Source organism: Lepidochelys olivacea, assembly GCF_965140295.1.
Source record: "Lepidochelys olivacea isolate rLepOli2 genome assembly, chromosome: 1".
In the NCBI taxonomy this organism is placed as follows: Eukaryota; Metazoa; Chordata; order Testudines; family Cheloniidae; genus Lepidochelys; species Lepidochelys olivacea.
The window spans coordinates 108,741,752-108,763,631 of record NC_140411.1 but is presented as its reverse complement, the minus strand read 5'-3'; the positions used below and the strand labels follow the sequence as shown (position 1 = coordinate 108,763,631).

At 40.2% G+C, this 21,880-nt stretch overlaps 1 protein-coding gene across 5 annotated transcripts in view; it reads right to left on the bottom strand.

Moving 5' to 3' along the window:
• The window catches only part of MYO16 (myosin XVI), a 637,262-nt gene that overhangs the window by 384,519 nt on the left and 230,863 nt on the right, over nucleotides 1-21,880 (bottom strand). For all 5 annotated transcript variants that reach the window (XM_084616853.1, XM_084616854.1, XM_084616856.1 and 2 more), the window contains exon 5: nucleotides 15,300-15,408. In XM_084616853.1, the coding sequence (XP_084472979.1) occupies nucleotides 15,300-15,408 (109 nt within the window). The remainder of the gene's footprint in view (nucleotides 1-15,299; nucleotides 15,409-21,880) is intronic.

Genomic DNA, 21,880 nt, shown 5'->3' with positions numbered 1-21,880 from the left:
AAATCAAGATTGGATGTTTTTCTAAAATATATCATCATATATTTTAGGAATTATTTGGGGGACTTTCTATGGCTTGTGTTACACAGGAGGTCAGATCAGATGATCACAGTGATCCATTCTAGCCTTGAAATCAATGAATTGTGCAGGTTTTCACAAATGGATATCGGCCAACCTCCTGTACCACATCACACCACACTGTGTTTTCTGTATATGTCACACATTTTGTATCTTACAGATGTCTGAGAGTTTTAAAAATGTTATTAGGACTGTGGCGTGTTTCTCTCCCCCACCCCACCCCCCGCATCTTTGTCATGAGTCTGATTGTACAGGACTAGGAAGGATCTATTACAGAAAAAGCAAAATCATACTATAGCTTTCTGATTCTTAAAAATTACAGTTTTAAGGTCCAATATTTTGGGAACCTGCAGAGCTAGGAGTGAATGCTTCCCCAGGGAGAAGCTGGGAATATCCTTTATAAAATATACTTGCATACACAATTTTATGAGGGTGGGACAATGAGACCCTCATAGTCAAGTTCATATATAAATGAATTGCTCCTCATTGATCAACCTTGTTATACAGGATAAGAATATGGTTTCCCCCTTTCACTCTCCTTTGCTGTGATGCCTACAAAAAACTTGACAACAGTTAGGCTGCTGGTGTTCTGAGACCCCTGCCAATCATGCTGACCAATGTCTCACTGTTTCTTTGTACTCCCCTGTCTGTCTGTATCCTTCTGTTGTGTGACTGTATCCACCTGTATTCTGTCCTATAACTTATACTGTACATTTTTTAGGGCAAGGACTGTTCTATGTTCTGTGTTTGTACAGCACAGAGCACAATGTGGTCCTGGTCCATGACTGGGGCTTCTAGACACTATGGTAATACATATAATAATAAAGGGAAAAACACCTGTGTTACTCATACAGTAAGATTTGCTGGCTGATTCATTGAATGACCCTCATGATCCCCTTCAATGGGAAAACACCATTTAGACATTCAGTTTGGTTGTGATGAGTGTCAATGAGGTTAAATAAAGGAAGAAAACAAAGCTGACATATACAGGGGAGCTAAATTCTTATCATTAATGGGATAGGTGGAAAGAAAATTATAAAAAAGAAAGGTACATCCCAAAATACACTTTTACAAAAGGAGCTACAAAACACTTTCATTGGTGTTAGGAGCTGGGCTCAACCTAGTTATGGGTTGAGTTAAAACTTCTTTCAAATGGATATATGAATGAGTCCCCCATTTAAAATGTTCTAGCTTATTACAACAATCACCCACTACCCATCACCACCCCAGACTTCCCCCTCCATAAAATATAAAATACATGTGTACAGTGATTGACAATAAAAAGTCAGTACAGAATTTAACAACATTTACCTAAAATTTACCTAGGCCACTGTGGAGCTGGGCATAGGAACTGAGCGTCAGTGACTGGCTTTCCTATGGTCTCAATCCCCCTGCTCTCCTGGTACCCAGGCATTGTGGAGAAAGATATAGTCAGATCTGAAAACAGAGAGCTGGACTTGCGGGGAAAAGGGCAAGGTGATGGAGGCAATCGATTAAACCAATGAACTTGGAGGGGGAGTCTGCAACTGGGAGACGGGTGCATGGGTAATGGAGGAGACTGGGACTGACTGGTTAAGGAAAATTAGTATCATTGTTATGTTGGAGGGCGTTAGTGACTGCCAGCAAACAAGTCTGATCTATGGGCCATCACAGACCTCATTGAAACTGATGAGTATGCTAGCTACCTATCGGTCAGGCTACATGGAAAAAGCAATTAAGCTCCTTTATGAGTAAGATAGCTGAAATATTAAAAGCATTGCCCAATGCACTGGACCTCATGAACAAGAGCTGGATTTCACTGGCTGAACAAGAACTAATTCAAGGCCAATAAGACGGATTTTCCCTTCGACTGACTGCAAACACATGGGGTGGGGCATTGATTGGTGGACCTGTGTGTACAAAAGCAGAAAGCCAAGATAAAGCATTGGTAGCATGGCTCTGAGAAGAAGCCAAAAGAGAGAATTTATTTTGGGAAATCTGCCTCCTGTTGTTTGTTCCTACTGCATTCAGGGAAACAGGAATCTGTACATTCTTTGTAAATCCTGTTTATTTACAAAGAAATACCTGACCTGGTCATCAATTTGTCTCCCTAATGTGAACAACCCAGCAACACCCTGAATATTGGCTAACCACTTGGGCCAAGGGGCAACATTGTAATTTATTATTTATATTACCTTAATGTCTAAGAACAATGGCATGGACAAGAGCAAAAAGATAGTCCCAGCCTACCAAGAACTTACAAACTAAGTATAATACAAGAGACAACAAATGTATACGGACAGACAGAAGGGTGTGTACAAGGAAACAGTAGGACAATGTTGGTAGGAGGATAGGCAGTGGCCTCCGAACATAAGAGACCTAACTGTTATCAAGTGTTTTGTAGGCATCACAGAAAAGGACACATTTGAAGAAAGATAAGGAGGTAGCTTATGAAAATGGGACTGGGATGAGGAATCTGGGAGAGTTGGGGAAACCGAGACGAACAGTTCATGGTGGAGAAAGAGGGAAGACAGGGCTGGGACAAGGATAGGTTGGAGGGAAACAGGGGAGAAAGGGGTCAGAAATTTGGGGGAAACAGTGGGAGAAAGCCTGTGTCCATCAGAGCACACTACTCTAGAGCCTGGAATGGAATCCAAGAATCCTGAGTCTCAGTCCTCTACTGTTAGCAAACATCTGTGAAATCCACTGGCAAAGTGTCTGTCTTATCCTCTTTCCAGTGCTAGTTCAGGTAAAGGATGACAATCTACTACTGCTCTCAGCTAAAATGTTAGCTCAAGTGACAGAGGTCTGTGCTGTGGATCTAAAGATTCTGACCCTGCTGATGACCCATGTGGATGTCAATATGATTCTACATGATCAAATTTCTGGTTGTTGTTTTTTTAAGTTTGCTTTTTTAAACACCTAGGAAATTATATACACACACACACACACACACACACACACACACACAGAGCTACATTAAAAGACATTAAGGTTGCAAATTCAAGCACTCATTTATTTGCATCAGAATCACAATAGAGGCAGGTCTTGAGGAGAGACTTGTAGGAGTCAAGAGAGTGGCCTTATGAACCATTTTAGGAGAGGTATATAGATGTTTCTGTAAGAAATTGGAGAGATGCAAAGATGGGTTGATGTGGTCAGAGTAATGGGCAAGGAAGATTATCTTAATTTCTCCATGTGCTTAGAATAGGATATATGCATGGCTGAGTTCTGCACTGTGGTTTGGCTTACAATACCCCTTATTATTTGCTCTTCACATATGGATTTTTGTTCACATAAATATTTGAGGAACGGCTGGTCTTAATTTAAATACTGGACCTTACATATATACAAGGGAATCCACATGTGCAGTATATCTTGTATTCATTATTCACTAATCAATAAATGTTATCTTCTTGTCTGAGAAATTTTTCATCCAGTCATAGAGCAGAAACAATACCATGTGACTTAGGTAACCAATCACACCTCACAAAGAATAATCAAAGTGAAGAGTTTGAGAACAACCGCCTGGTTGAAAACTTTTCAGCCAAAATGTTTGTGGATAACAAACACATGATGAGCAACAAGGATCAGTTTGTAAATGATTCACACAGAAAAAGTAATCTAAATTAGAGTCTCTACTTACAACTGATAGTTCAATGAGCTGTAGTGCTAACATGGTGACATTTTATTCACTTCTGTGTCTCGTGGGAGTATTGTTAGGATGCATTTTTATTAATAAAAAGCTCTTCAAGAGCCTTGCATGAAAGATGCTAGAGCAGTATTATTATCAGGTGCTGAATTGCTCAACTCCAACAATTTATTTTCAGGAAAACACTTGAGATAACATACTGTTTACTTTTTCTCCTTATTTGAATTGCAGGAACAGGGCTTTCCAATGAGACACATTTCAGTATTAGAACATATTGGCCAGCATGAATATTTTGTTTCAAGACAATGGTTTTGAATAAAACAATATTTATTAATCAATATATTTGTCTGAAAAATGTTCATAACTGGGGCTTGTGTGGTATCTTTCCCACACAAGTCTTCCAGGGCTTTCAGAGCAGACATTTCCAGGTTTCATGAACGATTTTAAAGGTTTTATTTTTTGACCTTTTTCATTGTGTTCCATTGTCACCTTTCAGACTAGAGCATTTTCTAAATCTCATGGTTCACCTGTCTTTTCTGCTTTGACTTCTTCACTTCTGAACTCACTTTTCCCTGTTCATATTACTTATCTTGCATTGTTCACTGCTGGTTTTAAAGAAGCCTTAATGCTTATTTGTGGCTTCACTTTTTCTGTCTGATGTCACAGGGTGTCTTCAGTTCAAACTTCTATACTAACTATCAGCTTCTATTTAGGATTCTACCTGCTGTTTCAAAGCAGAAATAAAACCCCAACAGTTCTATCCTGTCTGCTCCCAGAGGAATGCCGCTGTAAACTAATTGCCACTCCAGTTTGCTAGCATAAATTTTGACAGATTATACTCTATTTTTTTGCAAAAACTGGACCTTATTTAGAGTTGGTGTCAGTGGAGTTAAATTACTTAAATGGAGTAGCACTCACATCAGAATTTAGCTCTTTACTTTTTACATTGTGACCTTTAAAGGTCTTTATTTCCAGAGTTCAGGCAGGACTTTAAAGACCATTACCTTAACATTCGAAGTACAAGACATATGTATTATTCCCACATCTGGAGTAATAATAAAAAAGACTTGTTAGGTACATTAAATATCTAATATTATCCAATGGCCAATATACTCGAACAATTTCTTTTAGCTTGTTCATTGCATAGAAAGTTCTGTTAAACGTAGGAAAAACTTACATAATGAGACTAAACCATTTATGTTGCACATGTACTGTGTGGAAAGGTATAAAGCAACAGTAGTCTTGAGGTAGCTAAAACAATGATATAAATGTAGATATTTCTTTAAAAATAATTTCACAACAAATGTTTTTTTCCTTTTTTTGTTATAGCAGCTTGAGTGTGTATAAATTCTCATTGTACTATAAGCAGAAAGATATGAGTTTGTTTTCAGATATACAAGATAGAGTTCAAATTTGTGTTGCCAGTTCTAACAAACCAGTGCTTTGTTTTCTAAGATTATATGATGATTATGAGGCATTTCGAATGCACAATTCTCTTAAAGGCTCAAGCCCAAGACACAGAAATATAAAAAGAATTCTCCTATTTTCAGAAACAAATTACACAGCAAATGTGTCACTGTCTGCCATATGTCAAAGATGGAAGCAGCAAGTTGCATAATAATTTGCTACTCAGTTCTAGTTTCACCTATTCATATTTGAGTCATTTAATTGACAATGCAACTAAATACCATGAAAGGATGTAAGAAATGTAACACTTTCCAAGTATTAATATTTAATTCAATCTAAGGGAAGAAAATAAACATAAAGATCATACACTATATCAGAGTTTTACTGTCGCAAATTTTACTGGAAAACATTGTGCATAAGTAAACAGAAGGAACCTGTATGTGAAATGTAAGTAATAATAGCATCCCTTTTAAATGTATTTTATCAATCAACTTTAAACCAGATATTTTTAATGTGCCACTGAAACACAAAGTTTTGCTTTAAAATCAAACGTTGACATAATTATAAATGAAGATTGTGCTCAAGAAAGGGGACATGTTGGCATTCCCAAAGACTGAAGTCATCTCTTCATAAAACAAAATGAGACAAAGTCACAGTGAAATCTTTCACACACTTCCTAACCAAGACACTTCAAACCTGTTCTGGAGTGAAAGGGTAGTCCTGTGTACGTCAGGAGTTTTCCTTTGTGTGTGGCTACACAGGACCCCATACTTTCAGAGGATCTGTTCTGTCAGTATTGCAGTGCAGAACACATTGAGCGCCTCACAGACTTAACCTGTCATTCACCCCATGCCTCAATCCTGAAAGATCTACTTGGCAACCCAACCCGCACCACCATGGCAATGACTAGTGGACCAAGCCATTTGTGACAGGGTACAACAGCACTCCCTTGCCCAGACCCTAAAGAGTTAATGCTGCAACCAATTACACCTGAACTGTTAGAGGGAGCAGGGGAAGTATAAATGGCTGCCTAGGAGACAGCAAGGGTGAAACATCTGAGTGTGAGCTGGAGCCTTGCTCACAGGTCTGTATGTGGAAACTGCTGGTTATAGTTGCTGTTTGGGTATTTCTTACTGTTTAGACTCTTCATAAGTTCTCATAAAGGTGTTCCTGAGAAGAAGGGCAAAATCTCTAACTGAAGGCTGCCTGCCTGTTGTATTTCATGGGCTAGGAAATCAGTGCACCAGCCCACCCCACCAAAACCCTCATGATGCCCCCACTGATGAATGACATTCTCAATCCTCCTCATAGATGACAAAGTCATCCTAAAGCCTCCCTAGCTACCAAACCTTCCCTAACACACAAATATACGATGCTGCTTGCAGAAGTCTGCACCAGGCCCATACATCTTGATCTTCATTCAGAGCCCTGTAAATCTCAGGGATGCCCCTGTATGCACCACATTCTCAATGCCACTGATGCACATTACCAAGACAGAACTAAAACTAAAAGAGCTCTAATGAGAGGACAAGCAGAGAAATCAAGTTATTTCAGTATGTGCAAAGAACAACTGCAGCTGATACAGATGAAACAGAGGGGAACTGATGTGCACTATGCACAGATTGTGAATGATGTGAATGAAAAGAGAAGCAGATGGAAGGGATCAGCAGAAATGACTTTAACAAGGCAACAAAATTATATAAACAGGATGAAAACTTAAAGACGTGTTAGACTGCATTCATTCTTATCATAATTGCTATATATTTTAATGACTACTAGTGATAGATGACATTATGCCTGGATTTTCCGTCACCGCTCATGATCCTCTCTGTCTTCTTCTTGTTTTTCCCCCAGTCCCTCCTTTTCAATTTCCTAAAGTGCCACAATTTTCCTCTCAGTATTGTGAGAGGAGATAGAAGTTTAAGATGCACTGTACAAAAGATATAATGAGGCAGAACAAATATAGCACTGTTGATATATTACAAGGGCAAGTTAAAGCCAAACCCGTGGGGGAAAAATGCAGAAATTGGGCTTGTTTTGGCTTAATTGGCTAGTGAGTTGCTTGTTGACTAGTTTTTGGCTTGTAACTTGTTGCTTGTTTGGCTTGTTGCTTTTTTTTTTTTTTGATTGGCTCCCATCAAGCAGGGGCAAGGGTGGGGAGAGAGTTGGGGTGCACAACGGGCCCACCACAGTCCTAGAGTGCATGCTGGGGGGATCTAGTCACCTAGAGTGTTGGGGTTCTTAGGGATTGGCTTGTTTTGGCCTTGTTTTGAAATGGGATAAGCTTGATTTTTGGCTTATTGTGAAAGTCAGGGTGCTTATTTACCACATAAAAGTTGGCAACTGTGGTGGGCATGCCAGGAATTAACAAGAACACAAGGAGCTCATTCCACTGAATTTCTGTGTGGGGACAAGGCACAGTGGCAGTTTCCAGTCGCTTCTAAACACAAGCACTTCACAGAGTGAAGGCCTCTAAAGTACTAGTTTCCCCAAATAGTCAGACAGGGTGGGAAGTTCATGGCCCTGTTTGTTACTATACTCTAACCAATGATGGAAGAAGAGAGCAGATAATGAACTTTCTTCAAGGAGGGCACAGAATCCACATTCTCCCTATGCTCTAGGAGGCACTGTGTCCACTTAAAGCACAATGCTTCCCAAAGCTCCCACTGGGCACTAGAGTACCACCTCACCTCTCAGTTCAGGGCTGTGCCTTAAATGAAGCCTTTCACAACTGGAAGCACCTCTCCCCAAACATAAAGAATGTTTAGGGTATCCAGAGGATGTCCTTAGGCAAGAGGAGTCTGCTTATTGCTTTCTTCAAGCAGTGATTAATTTCATTAGGCATTACAATGCCACTACAGTAGCTATAATTAAGCTGAGTTTTATTGTGACTTCTGTACAGGAAAACAGAATATGCAGAACATTTCAAATAAATGTCAGCCCTGTTATTTGTGTCTGAAAATCCACAAAAATGGGTAATATCCCACAGAATGTATGCCTACATTTTCAAAGCAGTTACCAGAGATTTAACTACTTAATTCCAACTTGTTTTAATAAGAGCTACATTGTTATCTATTTGTGCATTAGTGCATAATGTCCTGAAAAGTCCCTTGTTCAAGGAGAGATCAGTAATGAAAACTGGATTTGGAATGTGAAAAAATGTACAAAGCTACTAAACCTGCTCAGATAATTAAAGAAACAGACAGATACCATCTTGATGTCTTTGGAATCCATGAGTGTAGATGGACAGAGTTGAACAAACTACACTTTAGAGAAACAAATAAAACCATCATCATCTCCAGGAACGTGGATGATAGACATGAAGATGGTGAGAGAAGCAATACTGTTGAATGAAGCATAACAGGCACTAACTGAGTGAAAATCAGTCAATGAATGAATGATTAGATCTCACTTTCAGACTACATTCTTCAAATTAAGAGTTACAGAATGCTATGCACCAACCAACAAAAAGCTAGATGAAAATGATGCTTTTTGTGATTTGTAATATGAGGTGTTAAGTAAGGTCCCAAAACATGATATCCTAGTGAATGTGGGTGATTGTAATGCAAAGGCTGGAAGTAACAATGATAGTTTGGATAAAACTATGTGCAAGTGCGGCAAAATGGTAAATAATTAGCAGAAATCTGTGGTGTGAATAATCTAGTGATAGATGAAACAATATTTCCTAATAAAGAAATTCATAACATGACATGGAACTCCCCCAAATGGTACTACAAAGAACCACGTAGATCACTTCTGTATTTCAAGAAAGTTTTACAGCTTGTTGGCAGATGTATATGGGTACACAGGAACAGGTGTGGGAAATTACCATAATCTTGGTATTGCTAAACTAAAGATCAAGTTAAAGGGGAAGAAGAAAGTTAAAAGAAGGCCACACATCAACAGTGCACAATTTGAAGAACGAAACACAAAAAAGTGCTTTTCAGCTTGAAATGAAGAACAGGGTCAGTGGTTCTCCTGGGCTGAACATAAGAAAACCAAGACATTGATACTTTGTGGAAAAACATCAGAAAGTGATATCTAGAAAGCGCAAAGACCATTCAAATAACAACAAAATATAAAAGGGAAAAATGGATTACTAATGCAGCAGTGGAAAAGAGAAGTGTAAAGCAAAACTTATCAGTGCTAACACATGTGAAGAGAGTAGCAAGTGGCAAGAAGATAGAAGCTCTAGACAGAGAGGTAAAAAGAAGTGCTGGAAGAGATAAAAGGGTATGTGCTGATAGCAAATATCAAGATGCTGAAGATGCTAACCAAAGATTTGACCTTACAACCTTGAATCAAACAGTTAACAGGAAACTTTACCAGTACTGGAGCCCTATTAAAGTACAAATGGAAGAACTCTTAGTAGAGAAGGAGAACAAAGGAAAAGATGGGCAGAGCACTGTCAGGCTGTTTTAAATAGACCAAGATCAAGCAAACTACTAGGTATATGTGATGAAGACCTACCAATAGAGTTTGATATTGATTTAGGAGTTATTACAATGGAAGAAGGTAGAAAAGCCATCAGTAAACTGAAAAATGGCAAAGCAGCTAAAGAGGATAACATTACTGCAGAGATGCTTAAAACAAGTGATGAAACGATCTCCAGACTCCCCTTGTGTTTTTGGATAGAATATGGAATGAAGAAAAGTACCCAACCCAGCAAAAGAGCAGCCTTATAGTAAAATTGATAAGGAATGGTACCTTATCAACCGCAATAAGTGGAGAGGAATCACGTTACTCTCAGTGCCTGGGAAAATCGTATACAACATTATCAAGAATGAAACAGAACTTCAAGAAAGGAACAAGCAGTTTTTAGACCAGTGAGGCCATGTGAAGGCCATATTGTTGTTCAGACATATTATAGAACACAGTGCAGAGTGACAAGCACTTCTTGTGATAAATGTTATAGATTTCCAGAATGCTTTTGAAGCATACACAGAGACAGTCTTTGGAAAATTGTGGCATACTGTGGACTACCAGCAAAAATAGTTATCAAGCATCTATATGATAATGACAAATGTACAACCAGAGAAGGTGACAGCGTTAGTCATTGGTTTGCAGTGACCACTGGAGTAAGGCAAGGGTGTATTATGTCCCCACTCTAATTTGCACTGGTCATTGATGATGTTGTGAAGAAAGTAACCTTCGAAGAAAATCAAGGAATTTTATGGACAAATTTTATGAATCACAATTGGATTACCTTACGTTTGCTGATGACATTGTCCTGGTTAATTCAACACATTGCTTAATGGAAGAAAAGATCCAGCTTTTGGCAGATACAGCAAAACAAGCTGTTTTGCTCATTAACACGGAGAAAACAAAATATATGACTTTCAATGTCCCAAAAATTATCATTAGAATGGCCAAAGGAACACAAGAAGTAGTAAATCATTTTACCTGTCTAGGGAATGAGATGTGCAATGTTAGTGACATTGTGCCAGATGTTAGGCAATGAATATCAAAAGCAGCCAACAACTTTCATAACCTTGAAAATATTTGGAGAGGAGAAAATGTATTTAAATCATGGTATCTTCAGCAAATCAGGGAATATTAAAAGGTAAAAAGGAAGGAGAATATGCATCTAATACGATTGATGTTATTTAGCACTTCAGGCCTTCCCCAAAGTAAACCTTGTTGTTAAAATGAACAGTGGAGAAGGGAGTTTGTTTCAACAGATTCAAGAGAAACTTCTCTGTCAGATCTCAGATTCTTTAGTCTTTTTGCTCAGTTTTTCCCTCCATCTCAGAAATTTTTTTTCAGGGACTTCTAGAAATACCTTGAATATAAAAATGAAAAACCTCATGAAATGTACTGTAAATATTGGAGCTAAAGAATATTTACTAAGTGTGTGTGTGTGTGTGTGTGTGTGTGTGTAAAGTTTGGAAACACTCTTTACAAATCCCTACTTTACGGGTTGGGAAGAAATTTTTCCCCAAGTCAGATTGGCAGGGACCTTCTGGGGGTTTCACCTTCCACTCTGCAGCATGGGGCACAGCTCACTTGCTATGATCATGAGGGTATATCTCATGTAACCAATTCCCTGCTATTGCAGGGGCCTCGCACATTGGTGCGCCTTATTCTCTGTCTGTGGCACATAAGAGTTGAGTCTCCTGAGGCTGTAATATTTTGGACCAGTTCTGGTTACTGAGGGAGTGTCTGTGTGGTGTTTAGGGGCCTATGACATACAGCTCAGACTAGATTATTTGACTTTAAACTTTGTGACAATGGCAAATAACCACCACTGTTTTATTACCTCCATTGATGGCCTTGTCTCTCATTATGGGACTGCCATTTTAATTATATTCCCCAGCAGAGGTCCAATAATTGGACTGAATAACTCTGCTCTTCCAATATAAAGTATTTAGAAAACATTTTAATGGATTATGTTCTGATTAAAGATTAGCTATGAACTGAGCGGGTGATAAGATCTAAAAATAAAAATACACAAAACTTAGCTTACCATACCTTTAAAGCTCTCTAATTACAATTTTTTTCTATACCTGCAAAGTTAATTGTTCCAATACTACTTTGAATCATCAGACTGGGAAGACAGTAGCATTCAGTGTAATTTTTAACTGAGCCTTTAATTATATGTAATTAGAGGCCGTTATTAGAATATTTTCTGCATTCCACTGCCAGTTTTTTTTAATGCTAAAGTCAGATGGTATGATTCAATGGAGAACATCAAGAGAACATCTTAGGAATTCACTGATAGAATGGAGAATAGTTCAAGGCTTTTAGTGGTGGTGGTGGTGCAGGGGAGAGGCTGTATTTGTGTCATTCACAAAATCACAAATTGAAGGCTGTGTGAACTTACTGGAGGTCAAAAGACCATACTTCAATGAGAATGTATGGCACTAATCAGAAAAAACAGCAGAGAGATTAATTTATGTATGTAATTAACTGCAGAATTCTTATTAACAAGTGACTGGGCCCAGGCTATTGGAAAAATGCATCTTTGGTAAAGGATTTTGACGTGGGTCTAAATCCTGAGTTTTGCTTTGCTGACTGAAAGATGAGCACCAACTTGGCCTACTGTAAATTATTTTGAAAACACAAACTGGATAGCATTAATCCTGCTGTCTCAACCAGGCCTTAACATACAAGTTTAGGATAAATGTGTAAACGATGAAAATATTCTGTGATTATACTGCTCAATTTTTTTTTTTTTTCATTTAGTGAAATTTGCAGTTTCAGGAAGCTGGGTTGTAGTATGATATGTATGAATCCCACAAAATGGTTAATCATCTCTTCAACAGTTGACAGGTAACAGTACCCTGTCCTCAAGGTATGTTCAGCCATTGAAAGTGTTTGATATATAATGTTGTTATCACGTGTCATTTCTTTGTATGTTGTCATCACTCAATAAGATGCTATGGAGATTCTCTGAAAGCCATCTTAACTGGTCTCTCTAGCTTAGGGAACACTCCAACTCCCTTTTTCATGTAGTTATGCTTTTTATTAAAGAAGTTACTTTTTCTCAACTTTCTCTAGGCCTGAATAGTGTTACTCCAAAAATAGCCTTTTGTTCAGAGCATGACAGGGGTGGGGGAGTTGGAATCATGCACTCTTTTCTTACAGCTCTTGTCATTTCACAGAAAGAGCAGAACCTGGCATCACTTTCATTCCCGGTGATTCAGTAGAACTCATGCTTCCCAGATTACCATATATCCTTTCTTTAATGTTTTCTTTTTTCAGTTGTCATTTTGATAAAGCCAGTGGACTGTTTAAATAGTTTGAGATGACAATTAAAAATAAAAGATCTCTAACTGCAGAATGAGTGCACCTTGGGTTGAATATATCACAGACTGGGTCTGTGTACACACTACAGCTCAAGTCGGTGTAAGTTATGTCTCTTGGAATGTGAATAAGTCACCCCCTTGAGTGACATAAGTTACACCAACCTGAGCGCCAGTTTGGACAGCACTGTCGCCAGGAGAGCTTCTCCCGCCGACACAGCTACCGCTGCTTGCGGGGGCTGGAGTAATTAAGTTGCTTAGAGCAGCGGCCCGCCAGACAGTTTGTTTACATTTGCACGGCCACCCTCAGCTCCCAGTGGCCGTGGTTCGCCGTTCCTGGCCAATGGGAGCAGCAGATTACCCTGACGGGCCGCAGGTTGCCCACCACTGGCTTAGAGCATCTGTACTAGCAGCGTACAGTGGCACAGCTGCATTGGGAAAAGTCCTAGCCCTATTGAAGTCAATAGGAGTTTTGATTTCAGAGGGGCCAGGATTTCACTGAGTTGCAATCAGAGCCAGATGTATCACTGTTTAATTTTTTCCCTACAACAACCTCCCACCACTCATCCAGAACCATGGTCTTTACGATAAACTCTGCCCCAGCTCTACATTTTGTCGTACAAAGACACTGTTCCATAAGTTGTCCTTGAATCTAGAAAAATTGGAATGCATCTAGCAAATCTTTTTGAAATGAGCACCAAAATATTTGCCATTTATATTTTATGTATTTCTCTTTTATAAGCAAAATAGCACACAGACAACCTGACTGGGGGGTGTGACAAGATAGCCAATATTAGTATGGTGGGTCCTGTGCTTTTCTTGGTGGGGGGCTAAGATGCCACCCATTGCCCCTACTCTTGGGGCCCCAGGAAGGTGGTAGAGGAAGGAAGCGGGGGAGGGGTCTGGGTTTGCTCCTCACTCTGAGTCCCAGCCCCACTCAACCCCTGCGGGTTCTTACCGTCTTCCCCCTTGGGTGGGGTACCTTCGGTCCTTGGACACTGGGGAAGGGAGTCTCCCTCCCCTGCTGGGGCAGGGTCTCCCTGGTTTTTCTGGCTCTCTGTTTTTTCAAAACACACCTCCAAACTCCAGTCCTCTCTTCTTCCTCCTCCTGACTGCCTGAAGCAGGGGGTTTTAGTAGGTTCCTGACAGGGCCTTAATTGGCTACAGGTGCTCCAATTAACCTGTAGCCACCCCCTCTAGTCTACAGGGAATCACACCTTAATTAGCCTCAGGATTATATATTTTCCCTCGACCACTCTCCCACTGCTCCGTGGCCCTCCTGTATCACAGGGGCCAGAGAACATTTTAATGAAGATCCATTGGAACTGGTAGTATAATAAGTAGAATTCATTCTGCTGTATAATATGCATGCTGAATGCAACTTTAGCCAAAGTTCTTGCAGCCCCAACTCTTTGCATATTGCAGTGCAATGAGGATTCAAGCAACTCATGCAACTGGCAAACACACATTAATCTAATTTTCCAACAAGAAAGTTCTTGAAATGTAAAAAATTGTCCAAGCAACAGGCAAACAAAATGATGGAAAATATCATGATATCTGAACCATTGGAAACACCACTGATTATATTTGTATACCCACACATTGGATATCATCTTCTTGTCAGTTTAATTCAGCTTTTCTCCCACGTGTCCATTGGTAGGATGCTTTGTCACATACATAAATTGCTTTAGATCTCACTGCAATGTGAATGAATGTAAGTGTAACAGAACTGACATATTCCAGCCAAAATATTGCTACAGATATTGCTGCAGATCTGATACCTACATTTGGAATTAAACTAGTGAATAACAAAGTATCCCTGATATACGATTGCTGTCATCTGTCATTAAACAATACAAATCCATGTAAAATATTCTATCAATGCAAAATTAAAAGTTTTTTAAAGTCATAAAATTTCATATACATTATTTCCATTGGGAATAGGTGCATGATCAATATTTTACAGCCTGTAAAAGAAGACAATCACAATAGCCTGAAGCTATGCTCCTCGCATTTGAAAGGGAAGCATAGCAACTACAAGTAGTTACTGCTGAATGTTGTAAATTCAGATTGTACCTGGATTTGACATGCCAAGATTGTTTGTTTATTTAAGTGGTTTATCTGCTAAAGTACCCTGGCCTGCTTCTCTGCACTGAATTAGCATTCTGGTGTCTCCATATAAATGGACAGAAGATCTGAGATGGTTACCATCGGAAACCATCTGCTGGTTTTCCAATTTCTCTCCCTCTCTCTAAATTCTGGTGCTGTGTGATATTCACACATAGTCAGCATTATTGTGATTGCACCCAAACCCACACCCCTTCTGAAAAAAGCTCCTTTGACTTCAGTGCTGACTTGCATCAGCTGAAGATCTGGCCTCTTGTACCTCCCTCTGCCCCCCAAAAGAAAGGGTAAAAAATCCAAAATAAGAGCTGACCTACCATTTTCTTCCAGGTATGTCAGAAGGATGCAGCTGGATTCCGTCCCTTCAATGGCATAATCAAGAGCAATGTTTCCATTAACATCCTGCAGCAGCACATTGGCCCCAGCCTAAAAGCAATAATTAAGAACATTTTATATCTTTATATCTAAAAGCTACAGTTAAAAAAAGTTTTCAAAAGTTGTGAGTACACCAATATTAGGGCCAATTTACTGTTTCTATAGGCAAATATGTAAAACTCAGGGGTCTTGGATAGTTTCCAGAAGTTAGGCAAATGTCTTTTGTTCTGGACAGCATTTTATTTCACATTGTGGATTCATTTGAAAATGAAGCTCCAAATGAAAAGTGAAGATAAAAACAGAACAAACAAAACCCACCTTTGTCACAAGGTTTAAACAATGAACGTGAGTTTGATGGTTTACAGTGAAATCCCTAAAGGACTGATGTCCATATTACTACAAATCCAACTCAAAATTTGATATAAAGACAGATTGATTAAGAGAGGCCCAGGGATGTCAGGGGGAAATTATGTCAGAAACTATGAAGCCACACACTTCCTAGGTGGTAAGAACCGTGGGAGAATTTCATATTTTCCATGTTAAGGAGGATTAGTCACAAGTCGCAATATGGTGGCAAATCTAATCCTATTTTTACAAGAGATTTGTGCTATTCCATGAAAAACAATTATAATTGTATCACTGAGGAAAGCCTGATTGCAGTAAAGGGTCCTGTATCTTCTTTTAGAAAACATAACTTCTATTCAGTTTAAGTACTTCTCCCTGTGGCTTTATCAACAGCAATTCAACAGCTTTTTCAACAGCAATTCAAAACAAAAAAGTGACTTCTATTACATTTAATTACTTTTCCTTGCAGCTTTCATAGTGTTTAAGGCCAGAAGGGACCATTAGATCATCTAGTCTGACCTTCTGGATAACGCAGGGCATAGAACTTCACCCAGATACCCCTATATTTAGCTCAATGACTTTAGTGAGACTAAAACATTTCAATCCTGAGGAAACTAAATTATTGTGTGCCACAGGCAGAGAACAGGAAAGGCCAAGGTACCACCAATTCCTGAGGCCCCTGCAAGGGCAGGGAATTGATTATGTGAGATATGCCCAGATTATATTAGCAAGCAATCCATGCAGCATACTGAAGAGGAAAGTGACCCCCCCCCCCACCAACTCATCGAAGATCACTGCCAAACTGACCTGTGAGGAAATTCCTTCCTGACTCCAAATGTGGTAATCAGTTTGACCCTGAGCAAGACATACCACCCAAGCATCTAAGAAAGAGGATTTTCTGCACCTCCTCAGAGCCCTAATACGCCCTGACTTGATGCTCTATTTCCAGCTGTAGCCAATCCCCAATGTTTCAGGGGAAAATAAAAAATAAACAACCCAAAATACATCCGGTCAATTGTGCATCAAGGGGAAAAAATCCTTCCTTATCCCTCCAGATGACCAGTTGAAGCCTGTGTGATAAGAGTATGGCTTACTCTTACTCTTATTAAAGTGATAGCTACAAACTAAGGACAGCCTCTCTTTAAACCTGAGTGGCAAAAGTGTACTACTAATGAGGGATTATTATTACTAGAAGACATGAGTTGTGCTCTGAGGAGCTTAAATGATAACGACATGATCCAATGCCCACTGAAGTCAACAGAAAAAAAAAACAACAGTGACTTCAATAGGAATTGGGGATCAGCTTCTAGGTTAGGATTACATGACTCACATGACTGGAGTACTGTCATGGATGGTTATAAACTGTTCAGGAAGGACAGGCAGGGCAGAAAAGGTGGGGGAGTAGCACTGTATGTAAGGGAGCAGTATGACTGCTCAGAGCTCCGGTACGAAACTGCAGAAAAACCTGAGTGTCTCTGGATTAAGTTTAGAAGTGTGTGCAACAAGAGTGATGTAGTGGTAGGAGTCTGCTATAGACCACCGGACCAGGGGGATGAGGTAGATGAGGCTTTCTTCCGGCAGCTCACAGAAGCTACTAGATCGCATGCCCTGATTCTCATGGGTGACTTTAATTTTCCTGATATCTGCTGGGAGAGCAATACATAGACAATCCAGGAAGTTTTTGGAAAGCGTGGGGGGCAATTTCCTGGCGCAAGTGCTAGAGGAGCCAACTAGGGGGGGCGCTTTTCTTGACCTGCTGCTCACAAACCGGGTAGAATTAGTGGGGGAAGCAAAAGTGGATGGGAATCTGGGAGGCAGTGACCATGAGTTGGTTGAGTTCAGGATCCTGACGCAGGGAAGAAAGGTAAGCAGCAGGATACGGACCCTAGACTTCAGGAAAGCAGACTTCGACTCCCTCAGGGAACGGATGGCCAGGATCCCCTGGGGGACTAACTTGAAGGGGAAAGGAGTCCAGGAGAGCTGGCTGTATTTCAAGGAATCCCTGTTGAGGTTACAGGGACAAACCATCCCGATGAGTCGAAAGAATAGTAAATATGGCAGGCGACCAGCTTGGCTTAATGGTGAAATCCTAGCGGATCTTAAACATAAAAAAGAAGCTTACAAGAAGTGGAAGGTTGGACATATGACCAGGGAAGAGTATAAAAATATTGCTCGGGCATGTAGGAATGATATCAGGAGGGCCAAATCGCACCTGGAGCTGCAGCTAGCCAGAGATGTCAAGAGTAACAAGAAGGGTTTCTTCAGGTATGTTGGCAACAAGAAGAAAGCCAAGGAATGTGTGGGCCCCTTACTGAATGAGGGAGGCAACCTAGTGACAGAGGATGTGGAAAAAGCTAATGTACTCAATGCTTTTTTTGCCTCCGTTTTCACTAACAAGGTCAGCTCCCAGACTGCTGCGCTGGGCATCACAAAATGGGGAAGAGATGGCCAGCCCTCTGTGAAGATAGAGGTGGTTAGGGACTATTTAGAAAAGCTGGACGTGCACAAGTCCATGGGGCCGGACGAGTTGCATCCGAGAGTGCTGAAGGAATTGGCGGCTGTGATTGCAGAGCCATTGGCCATTATCTTTGGAAACTTGTGGCGAACTGGGGAAGTCCCGGATGACTGGGAAAAGGCTAATGTAGTGCCAATCTTTAAAAAAGGGAAGGAGGAGGATCCTGGGAACTACAGGCCAGTCAGCCTCACCTCAGTCCCTGGAAAAATCATGGAGCAGGTCCTCAAAGAATCAATCCTGAAGCACTTGCATGAGAGGAAAGTGATCAGGAACAGCCAGCATGGATTCACCAAGGGAAGGTCATGCCTGACTAATCTAATCGCCTTTTATGATGAGATTACTGGTTCTGTGGATGAAGGGAAAGCAGTGGATGTATTGTTTCTTGACTTTAGCAAAGCTTTTGACACGGTCTCCCATAGTATTCTTGTCAGCAAGTTAAGGAAGTATGGGCTGGATGAATGCACTATAAGGTGGGTAGAAAGCTGGCTAGATTGTCGGGCTCAACGGGTAGTGATCAATGGCTCCATGTCTAGTTGGCAGCCGGTATCAAGTGGAGTGCCCCAAGGGTCGGTCCTGGGGCCGGTTTTGTTCAATATCTTCATAAATGATCTGGAGGATGGTGTGGATTGCACTCTCAGCAAATTTGCGGATGATACTAAACTGGGAGGAGTGGTAGATACGCTGGAGGGGAGGGATAGGATACAGAAGGACCTAGACAAATTGGAGGATTGGGCCAAAAGAAATCTGATGAGGTTCAATAAGGATAAGTGCAGGGTCCTGCACTTAGGACGGAAGAACCCAATGCACAGCTACAGACTAGGGACCGAATGGCTAGGCAGCAGTTCTGCGGAAAAGGACCTAGGGGTGACAGTGGACGAGAAGCTGGATATGAGTCAGCAGTGTGCCCTTGTTGCCAAGAAGGCCAATGGCATTTTGGGATGTATAAGTAGGGGCATAGCGAGCAGATCGAGGGACGTGATCGTCCCCCTCTATTCGACATTGGTGAGGCCTCATCTGGAGTACTGTGTCCAGTTTTGGGCCCCACACTTCAAGAAGGATGTGGATAAATTGGAGAGAGTCCAGCGAAGGGCAACAAAAATGATTAGGGGACTGGAACACATGAGTTATGAGGAGAGGCTGAGGGAGCTGGGATTGTTTAGCCTGCAGAAGAGAAGAATGAGGGGGGATTTGATAGCTGCTTTCAACTACCTGAAAGGGGGTTCCAAAGAGGATGGCTCTAGACTGTTCTCAATGGTAGCAGATGACAGAACGAGGAGTAATGGTCTCAAGTTGCAGTGGGGGAGGTTTAGATTGGATATTAGGAAAAACTTTTTCACTAAGAGGGTGGTGAAACACTGGAATGCGTTACCTAGGGAGGTGGTAGAATCTCCTTCCTTAGAGGTTTTTAAGGTCAGGCTTGACAAAGCCCTGGCTGGGATGATTTAACTGGGAATTGGTCCTGCTTCGAGCAGGGGGTTGGACTAGATGACCTTCTGGGGTCCCTTCCAACCCTGATATTCTATGATTCTATGACATTAGTCTAAGTGGGTGGGAATGGGAGGGAGGTTTATACAGCATGAAATGTTTTGAGCATTTTATACACTGGTTCCATTAAAATACATATTTCTATTAAACTGTCTCAAAAGTGTGAATCAGCACTAGGGAGTTGAGGAAAACACATTCTGAGGATGGATTTGAAGAAGAGGATTACTTTAAAAGATTGGCTAACCTTTATTTGCCTAAAAAGAAAAGGAGTACTTGTGGCACCTTAGAGACTAACAAATTTATTTGAGCATAAGCTTTTGTGAGCTACAGCCCACTTCATCAGATGCATTTAGTGGAAAATACCTCTGCCTCTGCCATGTACATTGGTCAAATTGGACAGTCTCTATGTAAAAGAATAAATGGACACAAATCAGACATCAAGAATTATAACATTCAAAAACCAGTTGGAGAACACTTCAAAGTCTCTTTGGTCACTCGATTACAGACCTAAAAGTTGCAATTCATCAACAAAAAAACTTCAAAAACAGACTCCAAGGAGAGACTGCTGAATTGGAATTAATTTGCAAACTGAATACAATTAACCTAGGCTTGAATAAAGACTGGGAGTGGTTGGGTCATTACACAAAGTAAAACTATTTCCCCATGTTTATTCCTCCCACCCCACACTTCCACTGTTCCTCAGATGTTCTTGTCAACTGCTGGAAATGGCCCACCTTGATTATCACTACAGAAGGTTCCCCCGCCCGCTCTCCTGCTGGTAATAGCTCACCTTAAGTGATCACTCTGGTTATAGTGTGTACGGTAACACCCATTGTTTCATGTTCTCTGTGTATATAAATCTCCCCACTGTATTTTCCACTGAATGCATCCGATGAAGTGAGCTGTAGCTCACGAAAGCTTATGCTCAAATAAATTTGTTAGTCTCTAAGGTGCCACAAGTCCTCCTTTTCTTTTTGCGAATACAGACTAACACGGCTGCTACTCTGAAACCTGTCTTTATTTTACTGTACTTGTTTCACTATTCAGAATAATTTTGTATTCAGCACATTTATATTGGTTGGATTGTTTTTTTGTTTTTGTTTTCGATAGAACTAATGCACACTTTCTTATCTAAAGGGCTTATTTACTAAAAGCACAATTTAAAACCTAAAAGTACACATCTTTTCCTGCATGAAACTGACATCCAAGCAATGTCAGGCAACATTCACAAGAAAAAGCATTTATCTATACAGTACATATTTTCTTTTTAATTGGAGCTAAGTAAACAACGTTCCTTCTACACATTACAAATTAGGAAATGAAGGACATTTAAGTTAGTCTGAAGAATGTATTTCATTCCCTTGGTAAAGTGTAATTTCATAGAGGGAAGGATATAACATGGAATTCCTTAGATCCCATACATTTTATGGGACACAACTGCATTAGTTCACCTCTTTCAGAAATGTTTATGACGAACCAGTCACAAACAGGAGGTCAAGCTTGGTCAAACTTGCAGCTAGACAGATAAGAGATGTTTCAGAATTTGGATAATGAAGTAATTCTGAACAGCAGTGCACATTTTTAAAATAAGAACTTGACCCAGATGTACTTTAAAAAAAGTATTTAGATTACTGAACAATGAACACATTTAACATAAAAATATTTATAATCTTACATTACTCCTCTGATTAGACACCTTTATTTTAATGTAACAACACCTTCAGTTCTGAAGGGAAAGGAAGGGGAAGGAGGTGAGGGAGTGGGGAGACCAAGAGAAGCATCAATTACTGTTACCATGCTTATTCTGATTGCTGCAGACCAATAAGGAAGTAGCTGCTAAAATTAGATTTAACAGTGGAGGGTTTTGCAATATAGTTTATAAACTAAACACCAGAAAAATTCTAGTTCTTGCAGTTGTTAGACAATCATTTTTTTATTTCAATAATCATAAATGAGCATTTTAAATTTTAGTAAAAAATAAAACCACCATGCACCTACTCTCATTCCTGATCCCAATCCTGCAACTGAATCCTCTAGCATAGACCCTTATTCCAGTGCACAGCCACATTAACTAGCAGGTCTGATTGAGGGGTCAGCTTTAGTGGCATTCTACACTGGCACACTGGTCTGTGCTAGCAGATCCAATTGCAGGTTGAGGGACTTAGATGGTAAGCTCTT